The following is a 19,067-nucleotide window of genomic DNA, read 5'->3' as shown; positions in this document are numbered from 1 at the left end:
ATACAGACACTTGCCCCATTTGCTGTTGCTGCGATAAAAAAAAAATCACATACTCACCTCTCCGTCACTCAGGCCCCCGGCACTTTCAATATTCACCTGACTTTGTTCTGGCCCTGCTCCATCTTCAGTATCTTCAGCACTGACGTTCAGGCAGAGGGCGCGCACTAACCACGGCATCGCACCCTCTGACCTGAGCATCATTGCAGAATACGCTGAAGACGGAGCGGTGCCCGGAATGAGGAGCAGGTGAATATCGCGCAGTGCTCCCCTCCCCGTTATACTCACCTGCTTCTGGCGCGGTGCAGTCCCTGCTTCCCCGGCGCCGAAGCTTCTTCCTGTAGTGAGCGGTCACCGTTACCGCTCATTACAGTAATGAATATGCGGCTCCACCCCTATGGGAGGTGGAGCAGCACATTCATTACTGTAATGAGTGGTACCATGGGACCGCTCAGTACAGGAAGAAGCTGGGGCACCGGGGAGCCAGGCACCTGCAGAGACCGCGCCAGGAGCAGGTGAGTATAATTAGACAGCCCCCGCTCCCCCTCCCCTGCCGACCCCTGGGTATGACTCGAGTATAAGCCGAGAGGGGGACTTTCCGCCCAAAAAAATGGGCTGAAAATCTCGGCTTATACTCGAGTATATACGGTAGATGCTGAAAATTCAGATAAAAAACACATATAATCCACATGACTGTGTCAATAATATTTTGTCAAAGCCAAACACCACAAAGTGTCAAATATAAGTTAGCTTTTTATAAAGGAGACTTATCAATCGAAAACGTAACAAAAACACAGATGAAAAACGCAAGTAAGGTGCAGAAAATCTGCAATATCAGGAACCCACCAAGTACTCGACGAGTTACAATTGGGGATCTATAAAGGACCCTAGGACTGTGTAATTATAACACAATCTTTTTTTTTTTTTTTTAACCATAAAATTTTTATTTTATTAAACATTTTAGAACAAAACAGGGTCTTACAAGCATTTAGTTTCTGTATAGAATGCATGAACAGTAAACGATATAAACAATGTAGACGATATAAGGCCATCAATGACCTTAATTCTACAAAGACGTAAATGACAAAGACAAGACAATAAGGGGTAGAGGGAAGGGAGGAAAGAGAGAGGGGGAAAAAAAAAGGGAAAAACCTCAGTTAAATTGATTAATCAAATCCGAACTCAGTCGCACTACAGGTCGGATCCCGCTGCATAATAATCCCACGGGGACCATATAGCCTGGAAGCGCACCACCGAGTCATTTAGTAAGGCTGTAAGGTGTTCCATCCTTCTGACATCCATGATCCGTCCAAGGAGGATCTGAAGCGAAGGGGGACTCGGCTGTCTCCAAAGACACGCAATCAGGCATCTGCCCGCCGTTAGGATATGTTGCAATAATCTATTGGAAAGTTTGCCCATACCCGGCGCCCCGTGACCCAGGAGAAGCACTAGCGGGTTTAGTTCTATGTCTGCATGCAATACCTTATCTATGAGGGACTTAACCTGACCCCAAAAGGGCACAATTTTTGGGCATGACCAAAATATGTGGACAAGAGACCCAGTGCTTCCCCCACATCTCCAACAGGAGGGAGGGATAGAGGGATTCAGTCCATGCAGAAACTCTGGAGTGTGATACCAGTGCATTAGTATCTTATATATATTTTCTTTATAGAGAGTACACACTGATGATTTTGCGGCATTCCTCCAAATGACAGACCACTCTCGGGGAGAAATACACCGCTCCAAGGCGGCCTCCCACTTGCACATATATAGAAAAGATTCACCAGACCCATCCTGTGGATCCGATAAAATGTTGTAAATTTCTGAAATCAGACCCCTGGTGTTCACACCTCTCCTGCAAATTTTCTCGAAATCCGTGGGGATAGAAGCCCCCGCTTTACCATATAGGGAGTTAGCAAAATCTCTAATTTGTAGGTATTGAAAGAATTCCCTGTTGGAAATCAAGAAATGTTGCTTAAGATAATCAAAGGAGTGAATCTCCATGGTCTCCCTGTCTATAATGTCCGCAAATCTAAATAGGCCTGCTTTAAGCCAAGGGTGAACCATAGGAGATTCTAAACTGCCTGGGAGCTGTGGATGATAGATGAAGGACACCAGGGGGGAGCAAGGTGACATGAGGGCGAATCTCCGTGTGCAGGTGTTCCAAATGTCACAAGTGGACTGCATGGGGCCTAGAAGGGGTGGAAAGGACTTACATTGTGCTGGCGACCATAAAAGAGAGTTAGGGTGTATTGGGGCAAGCCATAATTTCTCTATTTCATTCCACCTGCTGTAGGCCCATAGGGACGTCCAGCAGGGGATTCTCCTCAGGTGTGTAGCCCAGTAGTATTTAAGAATATTTGGCACAGAAAGCCCTCCCCTGGTCTTATGAGCTGTGAGAACCTCCTTAGCCACTCTATGGCGCTTTTGTTGCCATATGAACCTAATAATAGCCGCCTGAAGGGACTTCAGTTCCGAGACCGGAACTCCAACTGGGAGGGTCTCAAAGGCGTAGATCAATCTGGGTAAAAGACTCATTTTTACCGCCGCTATCCGACCCATCCACGAGAGAGGAAGTGATTGCCATTTAGTTAGGCGGGCTTTTGATTCTTTAAAGAGGGAGGGGAAATTTAGTTTGTAGAGGGTCTCGTATGAGGACGTAATATTCACCCCCAAATATTTCACAGCATCCTGTTTCCACCTGAATTTAAAATTCAGGCGTAGATGGTCCCATACCTCAGGGGGGATGTTCAGCGGCATAGCCTCCGTTTTGCTGGAATTGATTTTATATCCAGATAGGTCCCCGTATCTCCTCAAAGCCCTCATGAGGTTCGGAAGGGACACGTGGAGATTAGTAAGCGTCAATAGAACATCATCCGCAAATAGTGCGATCTTAAAAGATTTACTCCCAACCATCACCCCAGAGATATTGGGGTCCCGTCGTATGGACGCTGCCAGGGGCTCTATGCAAAGGGCAAACAGAAGAGGCGACAAAGGGCACCCCTGCCTGGTGCCATTCGATATAGTGAATGGTTTAGATGTACAGAGAGGAAGTTTTATGGCCGCTGTAGGGTGGTTATATAGGGATCTCAGCGCGGACAAAAATCCCCCAGAAATGCCAAAGACCCGCATCGTACTAAAAAGGAATGGCCAGGAGAGGCGATCGAAAGCCTTCTCGGCGTCGAGGCTCCGTACTAATGTTTACAATTTCTTTCGGTTCGAGATGTCCACCAAGTCGACAACCCTCCTAGTGTTATCACCCCCCTGACGGCATGGAATAAAGCCCACTTGGTCTTTATGAATAATCGAGGGTAGCCATTTATTAAGTCTGGAGGCCAGCAGCTTGGTGAACACCTTCAAATCCGAATTCAAAAGGGCTATTGGCCTATAGTTTGCACAGTCCAAGGGGTCCCTAGGCGGCTTTGGAAGGAGGATGAGGTGGGAATGTAGCATTGTGGACGGGATTGGGTCGCCTTGCAAGAAGGAGTTAAATACCGAGGTCATGTGAGGAAGAAGTGTTTTGGCGAATGTCTTATAGTAAAAATACGTCAGACCATCAGGGCCAGGTGATTTTCCCATGGGTAGGGACTCCAAAACCTCCTCTACCTCTTCGGGGGATACTGCGCTATTTAAAGATTCAATCGCCTCACTAGGTAGTGAGGGGAGATCTAAGGTAGCAAGATAGTCTCCAATAGCCCCTGAACCCTGGGAACCATCAGCCGATGGGGGACCGAGATTGTACAGTTTTTTGTAGAAATTATAAAAAATGTCAGCTATGGCATCAGGGTGATAGTGCGTCACCCCTGCAGCGTCCCGTAAGGCCTGAGGACATGAAGCCGCGGAGCGTTCCTTCAGCTGGCGTGCCAGGAGGGTATGTGCCCTATTGCCCCTTTCATAGAATTTCTGTCTAGAGAAAGTTAGCAGCTTCTCCGCCCCCGCCACCGCCAGATCTTTAAATTTTTCCCTTAGTCTGACCACCTCTTTCAAAGCGGCCAGAGAGGGAGATTCAGCGAGTTTCCTCTCATGAAGCTTTAATTGAGAAGTCAAATGTGCCCTCTGGACCCCTGCGGATCTCTTGGCCCTGGCGCCCTCCCTAATACAATGGCCCCTCATCACCGCCTTATGTGCTTCCCACAGAACTCCCAGGGAGGAGACCGAGCCCGTATTGAGCTGGAAGAATTCCTCCAGTTGCTTATGCAGTGAGGCCCTAACTTCCGGGTCCTTGAGTAGAGATTCATTTAAGCGCCAGTGGCAAAATCTAGGTCGTGAGTGGGTTCCCTCAAGTTCCATGATCACAGGAGCATGATCTGACCAAGTAATGGAGCCCAGTTCCACCCCCCCCAGCCTCTTAAGAATAGCAGAGTTTACAAAGAAGTAATCGATCCTGGTATGGGTCCGGTGTGGGTGCGAAAAGAAGGTGAAGGCCCTCTCTCCAGGGTGTGCCACCCTCCATGCGTCAAAGAGAGCCTCAGATCTTATAATCCTCCGGAAGCCCAAAGACAGCTTCTTTACAGAGTCAGAGGGCGGCAACCCCCCGAGAGAGAGCCTGTCAAATGTTTCAGAGAATGGAAGATTGAAATCCCCACCCACTATCGTTGCCGCGCGGGGAAGCCCCCCCACTAGTGAGAATACCCCCCTCAAAAAGCGAATCTGTCCCTCATTCGGGGCATAAATGTTAGCGAGAATATGAGGAGAGCCCCCCACCTGTGCCTCTAGGATCACGTAATGTCCCTTAGGGTCAGAGTGATTTCCAGTGACTTGTATGGGGCAGTTTTTTGCAATCAGGATTGCAACCCCCCCTTTTTTAGAATTCGTGCTTGCTAGGTATTGTTGGGGAAATAAGTGGGCGGCAAACTTAAATGAGCCTGTAGAGTCAAAGTGGGTCTCTTGGATAAAGGCCACATCTGCCCTAGTGGAGCGCAGCTCCTGTAACAGCAATTTCCTCTTGCGGGGAGAATTAAGACCCCGCACGTTAATAGATACAATACGTGTCATCTTAGTTGTATTGAGTGGAATGTAGTGCAGGTTACCTTTGAAGGTGTAGGTTAACATAGAGGTTATCTCAGCGCGGCTGGTCCACCAGATGAAGGCTGTCAAGGATCGAACCGAGGGTGAAAACGAAATTTGGATGGTTGGGTAGGATAAAAACAGCAGGGAAAAGGGAAGACATAGACACTCAGTTAGTAAATTACATATCCAAAAAGTGAAAAAACATAGAAGAACAATTGAGAACAATACCCGGGGTTTAATCCGGAGAGGGATCCCCTGAGGAAACCCACTCTTGGCTCGGAGGGCCAGAGTGGTAGAAATAGTAGGTCTCAATATCAATCCCAGGGAAGCCCTAGGATAGGTGGAAGTCTCCGAATCCGAGAGAACCAGTCCATCACCAGCCAGCCGCCCCTCCAACGTGAAGAAAGGGGCAACTGAGAAGCAACCGAAGTGGCCCTGGTGGAGCCCCCGCCACCCGCCTTCCCGGGTGACCTGCTTCAATTGTTTCAGTAAATGATGCGGCTCCAGACACACAGGGGCAGCACTGTATCCATCCCTCGGCGGGGTTTGGATGTCCCATTTCCAGCGTCGCAGGCCAAAAAGCAGAGGGGCCAATCAGAAAGGGGGACTTAGGGAAAAAGAGAGTACGCGGCCCGTTCTAAACAAGCCTAAACTAAGAGTCAAGTCAACGGGCACGGGGGGAAGACGGGGCGCAGCCACCCCTCCCCCCACCTCCCCCACGCGCCCCGCGCCTTCCTCTCCCCATCTTGCTCCACACCGGCGGAGGGGGAGCCCCAGGGACATGCAGGACCCATGGCGGAATGTCAACCGCTGGGATCTCTAGGGTTGTACAGAAGGATGTCACATCAGCAGGGGTGCGCAGAGACGCAGACTTTCCATCCTTCCTGGCTGTCAGGGCAAATGGGAACCCCCATCTATATTTAATTTGGTGTTCCTGGAGTATTAACAACAGGGGCCTGAGGTGTCTCCGCTTCTGCAGGGTAATACGGGAGAGATCTGGAAAGAGCTGAACCTCTGTTCCCCGAAATGAGGGGATCTGGTTCCGGGTCCTGGCTTTGGACATGATCAATTCTTTAGTAGTAAAGTCGTGAACACAGCATATAATATCTCGGGGTTGAGTAGACATGTTCTTAGGCTGTAGCGCCCTATGTGCTCTGTCCAACTTAGTTATATTGGTTGAAGGTGCACCCAGAATGTTATTAAAGATGTCCTGCAGGATCAGATCAGGAGATTCAGAGTCCTCTACCTCAGGCACTCCTTTCACACGAATGTTGCATCTGCGTCCTCTATTGTCCAAATCCTCTAAGTGGGACTGCATTTCCTCCATCACTTTTTGTTGTGAGGACACTAGCTGGTGAATTTCTGTCATGTGTTTTCTTGTGGAGTCATGTTCCTCTTCTAGGGCTTCTATCCTCCCATTTAAGTGTTGTAAATCTTGTCTTACATTGGCTATTTCTGCCCTGCATATGTCTTTGACCTCACTGATAAGGATCTTAAAGTCCTCTTTAGATGGTAGGGATGCCAGAATAGACTGCCAGTCTTGGGAGGGAGGGGGAGGCCCCCTGAAGCTGCCAACAGGCTGTGAGTTAGGAGGATAGTTAACTGAAGAATGTGGATGATGAGAGGAGTAGTGTCCCTGATGGGGTTGGTTATAGGCAGTGTCCTGTGTAATATTCCGTCCATGGGCCTCCTGATGTGAAGAGGAGCTGTTTGTTTGTGTGAGCTGATAAGACGGGTGTAGGAAGGGGGGCCCCACATCCCTCCTCCCCCTCACCTCGTGGCTGCTGTCAGCAGCGGTGCTGGTCTGGTCTCCATGAAGTTCAGCTCCTTCTGTGCACGGCTCTTCCCCCGATGTAGAGGGGGAGATCTCCTCCTCCTCCCCGCAGCCATCTGCCTCCTGAATGCTGTCCTGATGCAGAGTGTCACGCCAGGAAACCCCCTCCTCACCGACCTGCCTCTGTAAAGATGGTGCCTGAGTATCTCCCTGGACCTGTTCAAGGCCCAGGAAGGTGTCCAGAGCTGTCCGCTGCGCTGGCTGGTCCACCGCTGGTTGCTGTGTGTTTCTAGGTTTCCTAGGCCCCATGCTGACTGTGGAACCCGGTGATGCAGGGTGATATTATGCTATTTATAGCTGGAAGATGGCAGGAGCTCCCTCACCACACGTCTGCTCAGCTCGGCATCCGGACACGCCCCCCATTATAACACAATCTTAATGTATTAAAATCAAGAAAAGTGCTAATATATTTATAGACAAATAAGTAAGAAAGAAATTGGATTGAAAAAAAAATTTGAAGTGTAAAGAAAAGTTTTTTCTCTACCATTTCTAACTTATGTGAATATTATGTGTCTTTCATGCCACCCTGCATGTTGTGCTCCCGTACAATGTGTACTGCATAAATAAGGAAGCAATCTACTTCATGGCTGTTTTCACATCACATTTAATCATGGCTTTGGGATGGATTTTTTATTTATGGTTCACAAAGCAATGCCAATAAATGATCTGTTTTTCTTCTTTTAGACCATGTTCCCAGGTAATGTAAACGTTGCCTTATTTCCAATATGTTTTTTTGTTCTGTTACTTTTCACATTTCAGACAAAGTGGATGTGATTTCATGAAAACTCTTGGCCACTTTGTATTTAAAGCTGCTGTTGCACTGTGAGTTTTTCCGCGTTTTTTGTTTGTAAGGCAAATTCAAACAGAATCTGCTCCAAAAAAATCACATCAATAACTGCTTAAAATGCTCTTTGAAAAAGCTTCCCATTGGTTTCAATGATGGAATTCCAGTACACTGCACATGGTGCTACTTTTTTCCACATGTAAATGGAAGCAACATGTTAATTTTTGACACTTTAAAAAATGCTCCAAACTGGAGTACTGAATAAAAAAAATAAAAAACAATCTCCCCATACTCACAAACTCCTTAAAATCCAATTTGTGATGTTTAATTTTTATGTTGATTTTTCAGCCTAAAAATCCACTTTAAAATGACTCCTTGTGAACATACCCATATGCCTGAAAAAATGCCTGAAAATTTGTATAAAAATAAGCATTAAAAAACCACTGTGTAAAATCTGCATTAAAAACACATCACAAAAAATGAGAAAACATATTAAAAATGCTAGAAAGGTGCAATAATCAGAGCAGATTGTTACTGAATTTTTTGGCACCGACACCTTACAGTAAAAACACAGTTGGAAAAAGGGGGGACTTCCGCACATGGAAATATTGCCTTAGTTAAAAAAAAAAGGATAAAAATATTCAATTAATGCAATTATTTATCATAAAATAAAGTATACAAGAGATATTTGGGAAAAGCCTTGACTGATGTAGATTGGGGACTTGTCAGGTTGAGAGCAGCTATATTGGCATCTTGTGTCACATATAAAGAAAACTAGTACAAGATCCTTCATTCCTGGTATCACACACCTGATGTCTTACATAGGCTGGACCCGTCTATCTCTCCCCTCTGCTGGAGATGCAACCTTTCGGGAGGATCGATCTTTGGCCGGGGTCACACTGGCATATTGCATCCGATGCTCCTCTTACACATCTTGACGGCTGCCAGATGTTTGGTGGCGTCCCATTGGAAGCAAACTTCTCCCCCATCTACACTTGACTTATTTGCCAGAATTAATTATATTAGAAATTTTGAATACCACGCAGCCCTGTATAATGACACGATTGATAGATTTGATTCTATCTGGTTTCCTCTGGACTTTTTTGTGGCCTCAATAAATACATGAACCCGATTCTCCAGGCTACATAGCCACTCCCGATCTCCTCTTTCTGATTTTCAGATACCCCCCCTTGTTAATGTCCTGACTGGTGTCTGTTTGGATGGTCCCCCACTTTTGAGTATACCGATTTATGTATACAATGGTAGAACATTCTGCTGGTATATCATTCGTTATAATGCCACCTAATATAATGTCGGCAACATACTACTGGTTCATTGATTTGACAATTTATTGTTTGACATTGTGTTCTATAAGAGAATGTCGATGTTCATGTTATATGTTAATCACTTTGGAAATGTTTATTTTCAATAAAAATTGACAATTACATAAAAAATAAAGCTTACAACAATAATAACATAAGAAATGAACATCATTAAAAAAGTGTTAGTAGAAGCACATTTCCAATCAAAATCTCTGGGACCGTTGTAAATATGCATGTATTTAAAGGTGTTAACCAGGACTTTGCTTTTTTTCTCTGGTGATAAGACCTTACATGCAGATAGTTGCTAGCTACCTGCCTGTTATGCCCGACACCGATCACTCCAGACTTGGAGTAGTCACAGACTGTACTTGCTGGTGATACTCCTGCTTCATTTGACCTCATGTCAACAGAGCAGCTCTTCTTCGGGTCTGGCGACGTCATACTGATTGACAGCCGGCTGCTTGCAGTTAGGCAGTGGGGAGCTGTCTATTAGAGATGGGCGGACACCTGGATGTTTGGGTCTGATGCGTTCGGCCGAACAATTACAAAAAGTTTGGGTTAGGGTACATGAACAGTACCCGGACCCGAACCCCATTCACTTGAATGGGGGGCCCGAACATGCAGTGTTTGCCACGCTGTCATGTGCATGACAGCACGGCAAACACCGCTTCTGATCGGTGGTGAAGTCACTCCTGCAGGTCAGAGACCCGCGGTTCCCACGCTCTCAAAAGACAGCGTGAGCGCTCAGCTGTGATCCGAGGTATAAAGTTTACCTCAGGTCACTGGTGTCAGCGGATGGGACTACAATTCCCATTATCAGACACCTGCTGCCACTAATAACAGTGAGAGCAGGAGCAGCTGATGAGTGTATTCATTACTGGCTCCTGCGCTGTAAATAAATAATTAAAAGAAAAATGGCAGAGGTTCCCCTGTATTTTTGATAACCAGCCAGGAAAACGCACAGCTGGGGGCTGCAACCCTCAGCTGTCAGCTTCAACAAGGCTGGTTATCAAGAATAGAGGGGTCCCTAAGCTGTTTTTTAAATTATTTAAATAAATAACTTTAAAAACGGCATGGGGTCCCCATCATTTTTTGACAACCAGCCATGCTAAAGCAGACTGCTAGGGGCTGGTACTCTCAGGCTGGTAAGGGGCCATGGATATTGGCCCCCCAGCCTAAAAATAGCAGCCTGTAGCTGCCCAGAAAAGGCACATCTGTAAGATGCGCCAATTCTGATGCTTTGCCCGGCTTTTCCCACTTGCCTTGTAGCTGTGGCATGTGGGGTTCATATTTGTGGGGTTGATGTCACCTTTGTATTGTCAGGTGACATCAAGCCCATGGCTTAGTAATGGATAAGGCAGGTTACTAATCCTTTAGTTACATGGTAAATAAACACACAGCCAGAATAATGTCCTTTATTAGAAATAAAACAAAACACACATTTACCTTTTTATTTAAAACTAACAAACACAATTATACACACCTAGCACCTAATTCCACTGAATTCCTTGTCTTCTGTAAGAAAACAAAAAGAAAAAACAACAATTTCCCTCACCTCTCTGTCGTTCTATCCAACGCCGTTTTCTGCGTCTGGGGAAAAAACAGTTTTCAACCTGGATGGTGCCAAAATGTGACCATCCAGGCTAAGAACCACTGGTGACTGAACTGGTGCGAGAGCAGACTCAGTAACCGGCGGCGATGTCATCGAGGTTACGTCTGGACACTGAGGCTCCATTCCCAGCCGGGCTGAACTGCCATGACCTCTGTGAGATAAGTTAGCTACCTCTGATGACTGGCCAATGATAGTTACATGCCTATCTTTGTCAGAATATGAACCACAATCACCGACAGGGTACCTGGATAGAATAAAGTAGGGATTGGTAAGGTGAGTTAGGGTTTGTGCAGACTTTCAGGAATTGGCAAACGCTTTGGACGCAGCATATGCGCCCAAAGCGCTGCTGGCTATTGATGCAGGTAAATCCACATGTGTTCACTGAACCATGCAGATTCATTGCATCCAATACATTGTATGGGTAAAATTTATCATGTGGAGACTTGTGTCTCCGCAAGAGAAATTAACATCTGGAGAGACGCGCCGCATGTCCATCTCCACAGGTGATCTGCAGGCGTTGGTGCATGCATAGTGGACATGGGATTTCTTGAAATCCCATCCACTATGCTGTAACATCTGGACTCTGCGGGTTGGACACTGCACAAGTATGCAGCATCCAACCCAAAGTGTTTACTGATTGTGTGCACCCACCAGAAGCCTTTTTATTTTTTTTTTGGAGAAGGTTGCGTGTTTAAAATTATATAGAAAAAACATGGATGCAAAACTTTTTTAGAAGAAAGTGGTTAGTGATAAATCTATTCAAATGAACTTTACTAGCTCTTTTGTGTGACTGTTGGAATTCTCTCACTATACCACGTTATTTCTCTTTATCCTTTCTAAAAAAGTTTAAATTCTAAAAATGTGTTATAACAGTGAAAACCATCTATAATATGTAATTATCTCAAAATTATTGACCTTCATAATGATGTATTAAAAGAGAGCGCACAAAATCAGATGCTGAAAAAAACATTTACGGTAATAACCATATTCAAACAAAAAGTACCAAATGTCTCTACTACCGCCAAATAGCACCCAGTTTTCATGACATACAGTGGGGAAAATACGTATTTGATGCACTGCTGATTTTGCAAGTTTTCCCACCTATAAAGAATGGAGAGGTCTTTAATCTTTATCGTAGGTACACTTCAACTGTGAGAGACAGAATCTAAACATAAAAAAAACAGAAAATCCCATTGTATGACTTTTACATAATTAATTTGCATTTTATTGCATGAAATTAGTATTTGATACAATAAAAAAACAGGACTTAATATTTGGTACAGAAACCTTTGTTTACCGTTACAGAGGTCAGACGTTTCCTGTATTTCTTGACCAAGTTTCCACACATTGCAGCAGGGATTGTGGCCCCATCCTCCATACAGATCTCCTGCAGATCTTTCAGGTTTCGTGACTGTCATTGGGCAACATTGAGCTTCAGCTCCTTCCAAAGATTTTCTATTGGGTTCATGTCTAGAGACTGGCTTGACCACTCCAGAATTTTTCTCGATCATCTTTGGGATTAAATCTTTTCAGCCGGACTTGCAGGCTAAAGGGGATTCCACTAGTCTTCAGACTTCTTTGACGTAGCTCTCTACTCACCAGTTCATTAGCCTATGTTTTCAGGTAAATTCTTCCATTTAGTGGTCCCAGTTGATTCCGAGGAAAATCACTTGTGAATTGATACCACCCACATTGAATATCACGAAGAAGGTGACTATTGGCCAGCACTTGGTGTTTTGGGTAATGCTATAATGCTCCCCTTGGTCTTTTAATAATAATTTTAATTGTATTTTTACAGCACCAACATATTCCGTCTTTTTATCTTTGTCCCACTAATAGGTGTTATCTTTATCTTGCTCATCTGTATCAGTCTCCTCATCATCCTGCTCTGTCCCTGAATAACTTTTATATTCTTCCACCTCATCTTGAGATGAAATGTCACTCTATTCCTCTAAGGGAATGTGCACACGTTGCGGATTTGGCTGCGGATCCACAGCGGATTTGGCTGCGGATCCGCAGCAGTTTTCCATGCGTTGTACAGTACCACGTAAACCTATGGAAAACTAAATCCGCAGTGCACATGCTGCGGAAAATTCAGCGCAGAACCGTAGCGGATTATTTTCCACAGCATGTCAATTCTTTGTGCGGAATCTGCAGCATTTTACACCTATTCCATTATAGGAATCTGCAGGTGTAAAAACGCAGGCGAAATCTGCACAAGCACTGCCAAAATCCGCAGAAAACCCGCAGGTAAAATGCCGGTCATTTTTACCTGCGGATTCTACAGAATTTGCGCCGGAAAAATCCGCAATGGAACTTGCAACGTGTGCTCACGCTCTACGGCCGGCGTCACACTAGCGAGTTTTACAGACGTATGAGCGCATAAAATACGTCCGTAAAACACGCATTACACACGGCCCAATTATTCTCTATGCCCCTGCTCCTAACTGCCGTATTTTACAGATCTGTATTATACGGCTTTCTACGGCCGTAGAAAATCGCGGCATGCTACGTTTGTCACCGTATAGCGCAAATAAATCGCCAATGAAAGTCTATGGAAGCCAGAAAAATACGGATTACACACGGACCAGCAGTGTGACTTGCGAGAAATACGCAGTGGTGTTAGAGAGAAAAGCCGGCAATTCAGTGCGGTGTACAGTAAAATCACACTGACAGCTTACAGTAGAATAGGTAGAATAAATGTGTACACATAGAATAGGTATATATATATATATATATGTCAGTGAGACACATATATGTATATATATTATTATTTCATACAGAGATAGATAGCTTTAAAGCCGGTAATACAATTGCCGGCTTTTGCTATCTCCTTCCTAAACCCGACATGATATGAGACATGGTTTACATACAGTAAACCATCTCATATCCCCATTTTTTTTGCATATTCCACACTACTAATGTTAGTAGTGTGTATGTGCAAAATTTGGCTGTTCTAGCTATTACATTAAAGGGTTAAATGGCAGAAAAAATTGGCGTGGGCTCTCGCGCAATTTTCTCCACCAGAGTAGTAAAGCCAGTGACTGAGGGCAGATATTAATAGCCTGGAGAGGGTCCATGGTTATTGGCCCCCCCCCTGGCTAAAAACATCTGCCCCAAGCCACCCCAGAAAAGGCACATTTGTAGGATGCGCCTATTCTGGCACTTGGCCACTCTCTTCCCATTCCCGTGTAGCGGTGGGATATGGGGTAATGAAGTGTTAATGCCACCTTGCTATTGTAAGGTGACATTAAGCCAAATTAATAATGGAGAGGCGTCAGTTATGACACCTATCCATTATTAATCCAATTGTAGTAAAGGGTTAAAAAAAAACACAAACACATTATTACAAAGTATTTTAATGAAATAAACACAAAGGTTGTTGTAATATTTTATTCTACGCGCAATCCATCTGAAGACCCTCGCTCTGTAACAAAGAAAAAATAATAAACCAACAATATACATACCTTCCGAAGATCTGTAACGTCCCACGATGTAAATCCATCTGAAGGGGTTAAAATATTTTACAGCCAGGAGCTCTGCTAATGCAGCGGTGCTCGTGGCTGCAAAAACCCCGGGGAATGAAGGTAAAGTAGGTCAATGACCTATATTTACCTTCATTCGCGGTGAGGCGCCCTCTGCTGGTTGTCCTCATATGAACTCGAGCCTGGGAGCTTTCTAGGAAAGTTCCCACGCTCGAGGGACAACCAGCAGAGGGCGCATCACCGCGAATGAAGGTAAATATAGGTCATTGACCTACTTTACCTTCATTCCCCGGGGTTTTGCAGCCACGAGCACCGCTGCATTAGCAGAGCTCCTGGCTGTAAAATATTTTAACCCCTTCAGATGGATTTACATCGTGGGACGTTACAGATCTTCGGAAGGTATGTATATTGTTGGTTTATTATTTTTTCTTTGTTACAGAGCAAGGGTCTTCAGATGGATTGAACGTAGAATAAAATATTACAACCTTTGTGTTTATTTCATTAAAATACTTTGTAATAATGTGTTTGTGTTTTTTTTAACCCTTTACTACAATTGGATTAATAATGGATAAGTGTCATAATTGACGCCTCTCCATTATTAATTTGGCTTAATGTCACCTTACAATAGCAAGGTGGCATTAACCCTTCATTACCCCATATCCCACCGCTACACGGGAATGGGAAGAGAGTGGCCAATTGCCAGAATAGGCGCATCTTCCAGATGTGCCTTTTCTGGGGTGGCTGGGGGCAGGTGTTTTTAGCCGGGGGGGGGGGGGGGGCAATAACCATGGACCCTCTCCAGGCTATTAATATCTGCCCTCAGTCACTGGCTTTACTACTCTGGCGGAGAAAATTGCGCGGGAGCCCACGCCAATTTTTTCCGCCATTTAACCCCTTCCCGACCTTTGACGCCACGTAGGCGTCATGAAAGTCGGTGCCAATCCGACCCATGACGCCTATGTGGCGTCATGGAAAGATCGCGTCCCTGCAGATCAGGTGAAAGGGTTAACTCCCATTTCACCCGATCTGCAGGGACAGGGGGAGTGGTAGTTTAGCCCAGGGGGGGTGGCTTCACCCCCTCATGGCTACGATCGCTCTGATTGGCTGTTGAAAGTGAAACTGCCAATCAGAGCGATTTGTAATATTTCACCTATTATAACTGGTGAAATATTACAATCCAGCCCTGGCCGATGCTGCAATATCATCGGCCATGGCTGAAAATACTAATGTGCCCCCACCCCACCCTACCGATCGCCCCCCAACCCCCCGATCTGTCCGGTACACTGTTCCGGCTCCCCTCCGTCCTGTGCTCCGCTCCCCCCGTGCTCTTGTCCGCTCCCCCCATGCTTCAATCACCCTCCCATGCTCCAATCACCCCCCCGCACTCCGATCCACCCCCCCGTGCTCCGTTCCACCCCCCCGTGCTCCGTTCTACCCCCCGTGCTCCGTTCCACCCCTCCCGCGCTCTGATTCACCCCCCCCATGCTCCGATCCCCCCCATCATACTTACCGATCCTGCCGGGGTCCGTCCGTCTTCTCCCCGGGCGCCACCATCTTCCAAAATGGCGGGCGCATTCGCAGTGCGCCCGCCGAATCTGCCGGCCGGCAGATTCGTTCCAAAGTGCATTTTGATCACTGAGATAGATTATATCTCAGTGATCAAAATAAAAAAAATAATAAATGAACCCCCCCCTTTGTCACCCCCATAGGTAGGGACAATAAAAAAATAAAGAATTTTTTTTTTCCACTAATGTTAGAATAGGGTTAGGGTTAGGGGTAGGGTTAGGGGTAAGGTTAGGGGTAGGGTTAGGGGTAGGGTTAGGGGTAGGGTTAGGGTTAGGGCTAGGGTTAGGGGTAGGGTTAGGGGTAGGGTTAGGGTTAGGGGTAGGGTTAGGGGTAGGGTTAGGGTTAGGGTTAGGGGTAGGGGTAGGGTTAGGGCTAGGGCTAGGGTTAGGGGTAGGGTTAGGGCTAGGGTTAGGGTTAGGGTTTCGGTATGTGCACACGTATTCTGGTCCTCTGCGGATTTTTCCGCTGTGGATTTGATAAATCCGCAGTGCTAAACCGCTGCGGATTTATGGCGGATTTACCGCGTTTTTTCTGCGCATTTCACTGCGGTTTTACAACTGCAATTTTCTATTTGAGCAGTTGTAAAACCGCTGCGGAATCCGCACAAAGAAGTGACATGCTGCAGAATGTAAACCGCTGCGTTTCCGTGCAGTTTTTCCATAGCATGTGTACAGCGATTTTTGTTTCCCATAGGTTTACATTGAACTGTAAACTCATGGGAAACTGCTGCGGATCCGCAGCGTTTTCCGCAGCGTGTGCACATACCTTTAGAATTAGGCCATGTGCACACGGTGCGGATATTGCTGCGGATCCGCAGCAGTGTTCCATCAGGTGTACAGTACCATGTAAACATATGGAAAACCAAATCCGCTGTGCCCATGGTGCGGAAGATACCGCGCGGAAACGCTGCGTTGTATTTTCCGCAGCATGTCAATTCTTTGTGCGGATTCCGCAGCGTTTTACACCTGTTCCTCAATAGGAATCCGCAGGTGAAATCCGCACAAAAAACACTGGAAATCCGCGGAAAATCCGCAGGTAAAACGCAGTGCCTTTTACCCGCGGATTTTTCAAAAATGATGCTGAAAAATCTCACACGAATCCGCAACGTGGGCACATAACCTTAGGGTTAGGTTGGAATTAGGGTTGTGATTAGGGTTATGGCTACAGTTGGGATTAGGGTTAGGGGTGTGTTGGCGTTAGTGTTGGAGGTAGAATTGAGGGGTTTCCACTGTTTAGGCACATCAGGGGTCTCCAAACGCAACATGGCGCCACCATTGATTCCAGCCAATCTCGTATTCAAAAAGTCAAATGGTGCTCCCTCAATTCCGAGCCCTGACGTGTGCCCAAACAGTGGTTTACCCCCACATATGGGGTACCAGCATACTCAGGATAAACTGCGCAACAATTACTGGGGTCCAATTTCTCCTGTTACCCTTGTGAAAATAAAAAAATGCTTGCTAAAACATCATTTTTGAGGAAAGAAAAATGATTTTTTATTTTCACGGCTCTACGTTGTAAACGTCTGTGAAGCACTTGGGGGTTCAAAGTGCTCACCACATATCTAGATAAGTTCCTTGGGGGGTCTAGTTTCTAAAATGGGGTCACATGTGGGGGGTTTCTACTGTTTAGGCACACCAGGGGCTCTGCAAATGCAACGTGGCGCCCGCAGACCATTCCATCAAAGTCTGCATTTCAAAAGTCACTACTTCCCTTCTGAGCCCCGACGTGTGCCCAAACAGTGGTTTACCTCCACACATGGGGTATCAGCGTACTCAGGAGAAACTGAACAACAACTTTTGGGGTCCAATTTCTCCTGTAACCCTTGGGAAAATAAAAAATTCTGGGCTAAATAATTATTTTTGAGGAAAGAAAACGTATTTATTATTTTCACGGCTCTGCATTATATACTTCTATGAAGCACTTGGGGGTTCAAAGTGCTCACCACACATCTAGATAAGTTCCTTTCGGGGTCTAGTTTCCAAAATGGGGTCACTTGTGGGGGGTTTCTACTGTTTAGCCACATCAGGGGCTCTGCAAATGCAACGTGACGCCCGCAGAGCATTCCATCAAAGTCTGCATTTCAAAACGTCACTACTTCAATTCCGAGCCCCGGCATGTGCCCAAACAGTAGTTTACCCCCACATATGGGGTATCACCGTACTCAGGAGAAACTGGACAACAAATATTGGGGTCAAATTTCTCCTGTTACCCTTGGGAAAATTAAAAAATTCTGGGCTAAATAATTATTTTTGAGGAAAGAAAACGTATTTATTATTTTCACGGCTCTGCATTATAAACTTCTGTGAAGCACTTGGGGGTTCAAAGTGCTCACCACACATCTAGATAAGTTCCTTTCGGGGTCTAGTTTCCAAAATGGGGTCACTTGTGGGGGGTTTCTACTGTTAAGCCACATCAGGGGCTCTGCAAACGCAACGTGACGCCCACAGAGCATTCCATCAAAGTCTGCATTTCAAAACGTCACTACTTCACTTCCGAGCCCCGGCATGTGCCCAAACAGTGGTTTACCCCCACATATGGGGTATCAGCGTACTCAGGAGAAACTGGACAACAACTTTTGGGGTCAAATTTCTCCTGATACACTTGGGAAAATAAAAAATTGCAGGCTAAGAGATCATTTTTGAGAAAATAATTTTTTTTTTTAAATTTTCATGGCTCTGCGTTATAAACTTCTGTGAAGCACTTGGGGGTTCAAAGTCCTCACCACACATCTAGATTAGTTCCTTTGGTGGACTAGTTTCCAAAATGGGGTCATTTCTGGGGGATCTCTAATGTTTAGGCACACAGGGGCTCTCCAAACGTGACATGGTGTCCGCTAATGATTGGAGCTAATTTTCCATTTAAAAAGCCAAATGGCGTGCCTTCCCTTCCGAGCCCTGCCGTGCGCCTAAACAGTGGTTTGCCCCCACATATTGGGTATCAGCGTACTCAGGACAAACTGGACAACAACATTTGGGGTCCAATTTCTCCTATTACCCTTGGCAAAATAGGAAATTCCAGGCTAAAAATCATTTTTGAGGAAAGAAAAATTATTTTTTATTTTCATGGCTCTGCGTTATAAACTTCTGTGAAGCACCTGGGGGTTTAAAGTGCTCAATATGCATCTAGATAAGTTCCTTGGGGGGTCTAGTTTCCAAAATGGGGTCACTTGTGGGGGAGCTCCAATGTTTAGGCACACAGGGGCTCTCCAAACGCGACATGGTGTCCGCTAACAATTGGAGCTAATTTTCCATTCAAAAAGTCAAATGGCGCGCCTTCCCTACCGAGCCCTGCCGAGTGCCCAAACAGTGGTTTACCCCCACATATGAGGTATCGGCGTACTCGGGAGAAATTGCCCAACAAATATTATGATCCATTTTATCCTATTGCCCATGTGATAATGAAAAAATTGAGGCGAAAAGAATTTTTTTGTGAAAAAAAAGTACTTTTTCATTTTTAC

The 19,067-nt window shown here is 45.6% G+C and overlaps 1 protein-coding gene and 1 long non-coding RNA gene across 2 annotated transcripts in view; one reads left to right on the top strand and one right to left on the bottom strand.

Annotated features, from left to right (window-relative positions):
* Window positions 1-19,067, top strand: part of LOC138647118 (uncharacterized) — a 28,329-nt gene that overhangs the window by 2,888 nt on the left and 6,374 nt on the right. The window lies entirely within an intron of this gene.
* On the bottom strand, window positions 932-7,179 carry LOC138647753 (uncharacterized). The gene is made up of 2 exons (XM_069737006.1): window positions 5,028-7,179; window positions 932-1,063 (listed from the first exon to the last, which is right to left on the bottom strand). Exon 1 carries the CDS (start codon window positions 7,088-7,090, stop codon window positions 5,672-5,674), a length of 1,419 nt encoding a protein of 472 aa, XP_069593107.1. The 5' UTR covers window positions 7,091-7,179; the 3' UTR covers window positions 932-1,063; window positions 5,028-5,671.

The sequence above is a fragment of the Ranitomeya imitator genome, chromosome 8, assembly GCF_032444005.1.
Source record: "Ranitomeya imitator isolate aRanImi1 chromosome 8, aRanImi1.pri, whole genome shotgun sequence".
In the NCBI taxonomy this organism is placed as follows: domain Eukaryota; kingdom Metazoa; phylum Chordata; class Amphibia; order Anura; family Dendrobatidae; genus Ranitomeya; species Ranitomeya imitator.
The sequence above is the reverse complement of the archived record's forward strand: the minus strand, read 5'-3'. Positions and strand labels throughout refer to the sequence as shown.

Coding starts and splice junctions, on each gene's coding strand:
- LOC138647753 (XM_069737006.1), bottom strand. CDS start 7,090: ATGGGGCCTAGGAAACCTAGAAACACACAGCAACCAGCGGTGGACCAG.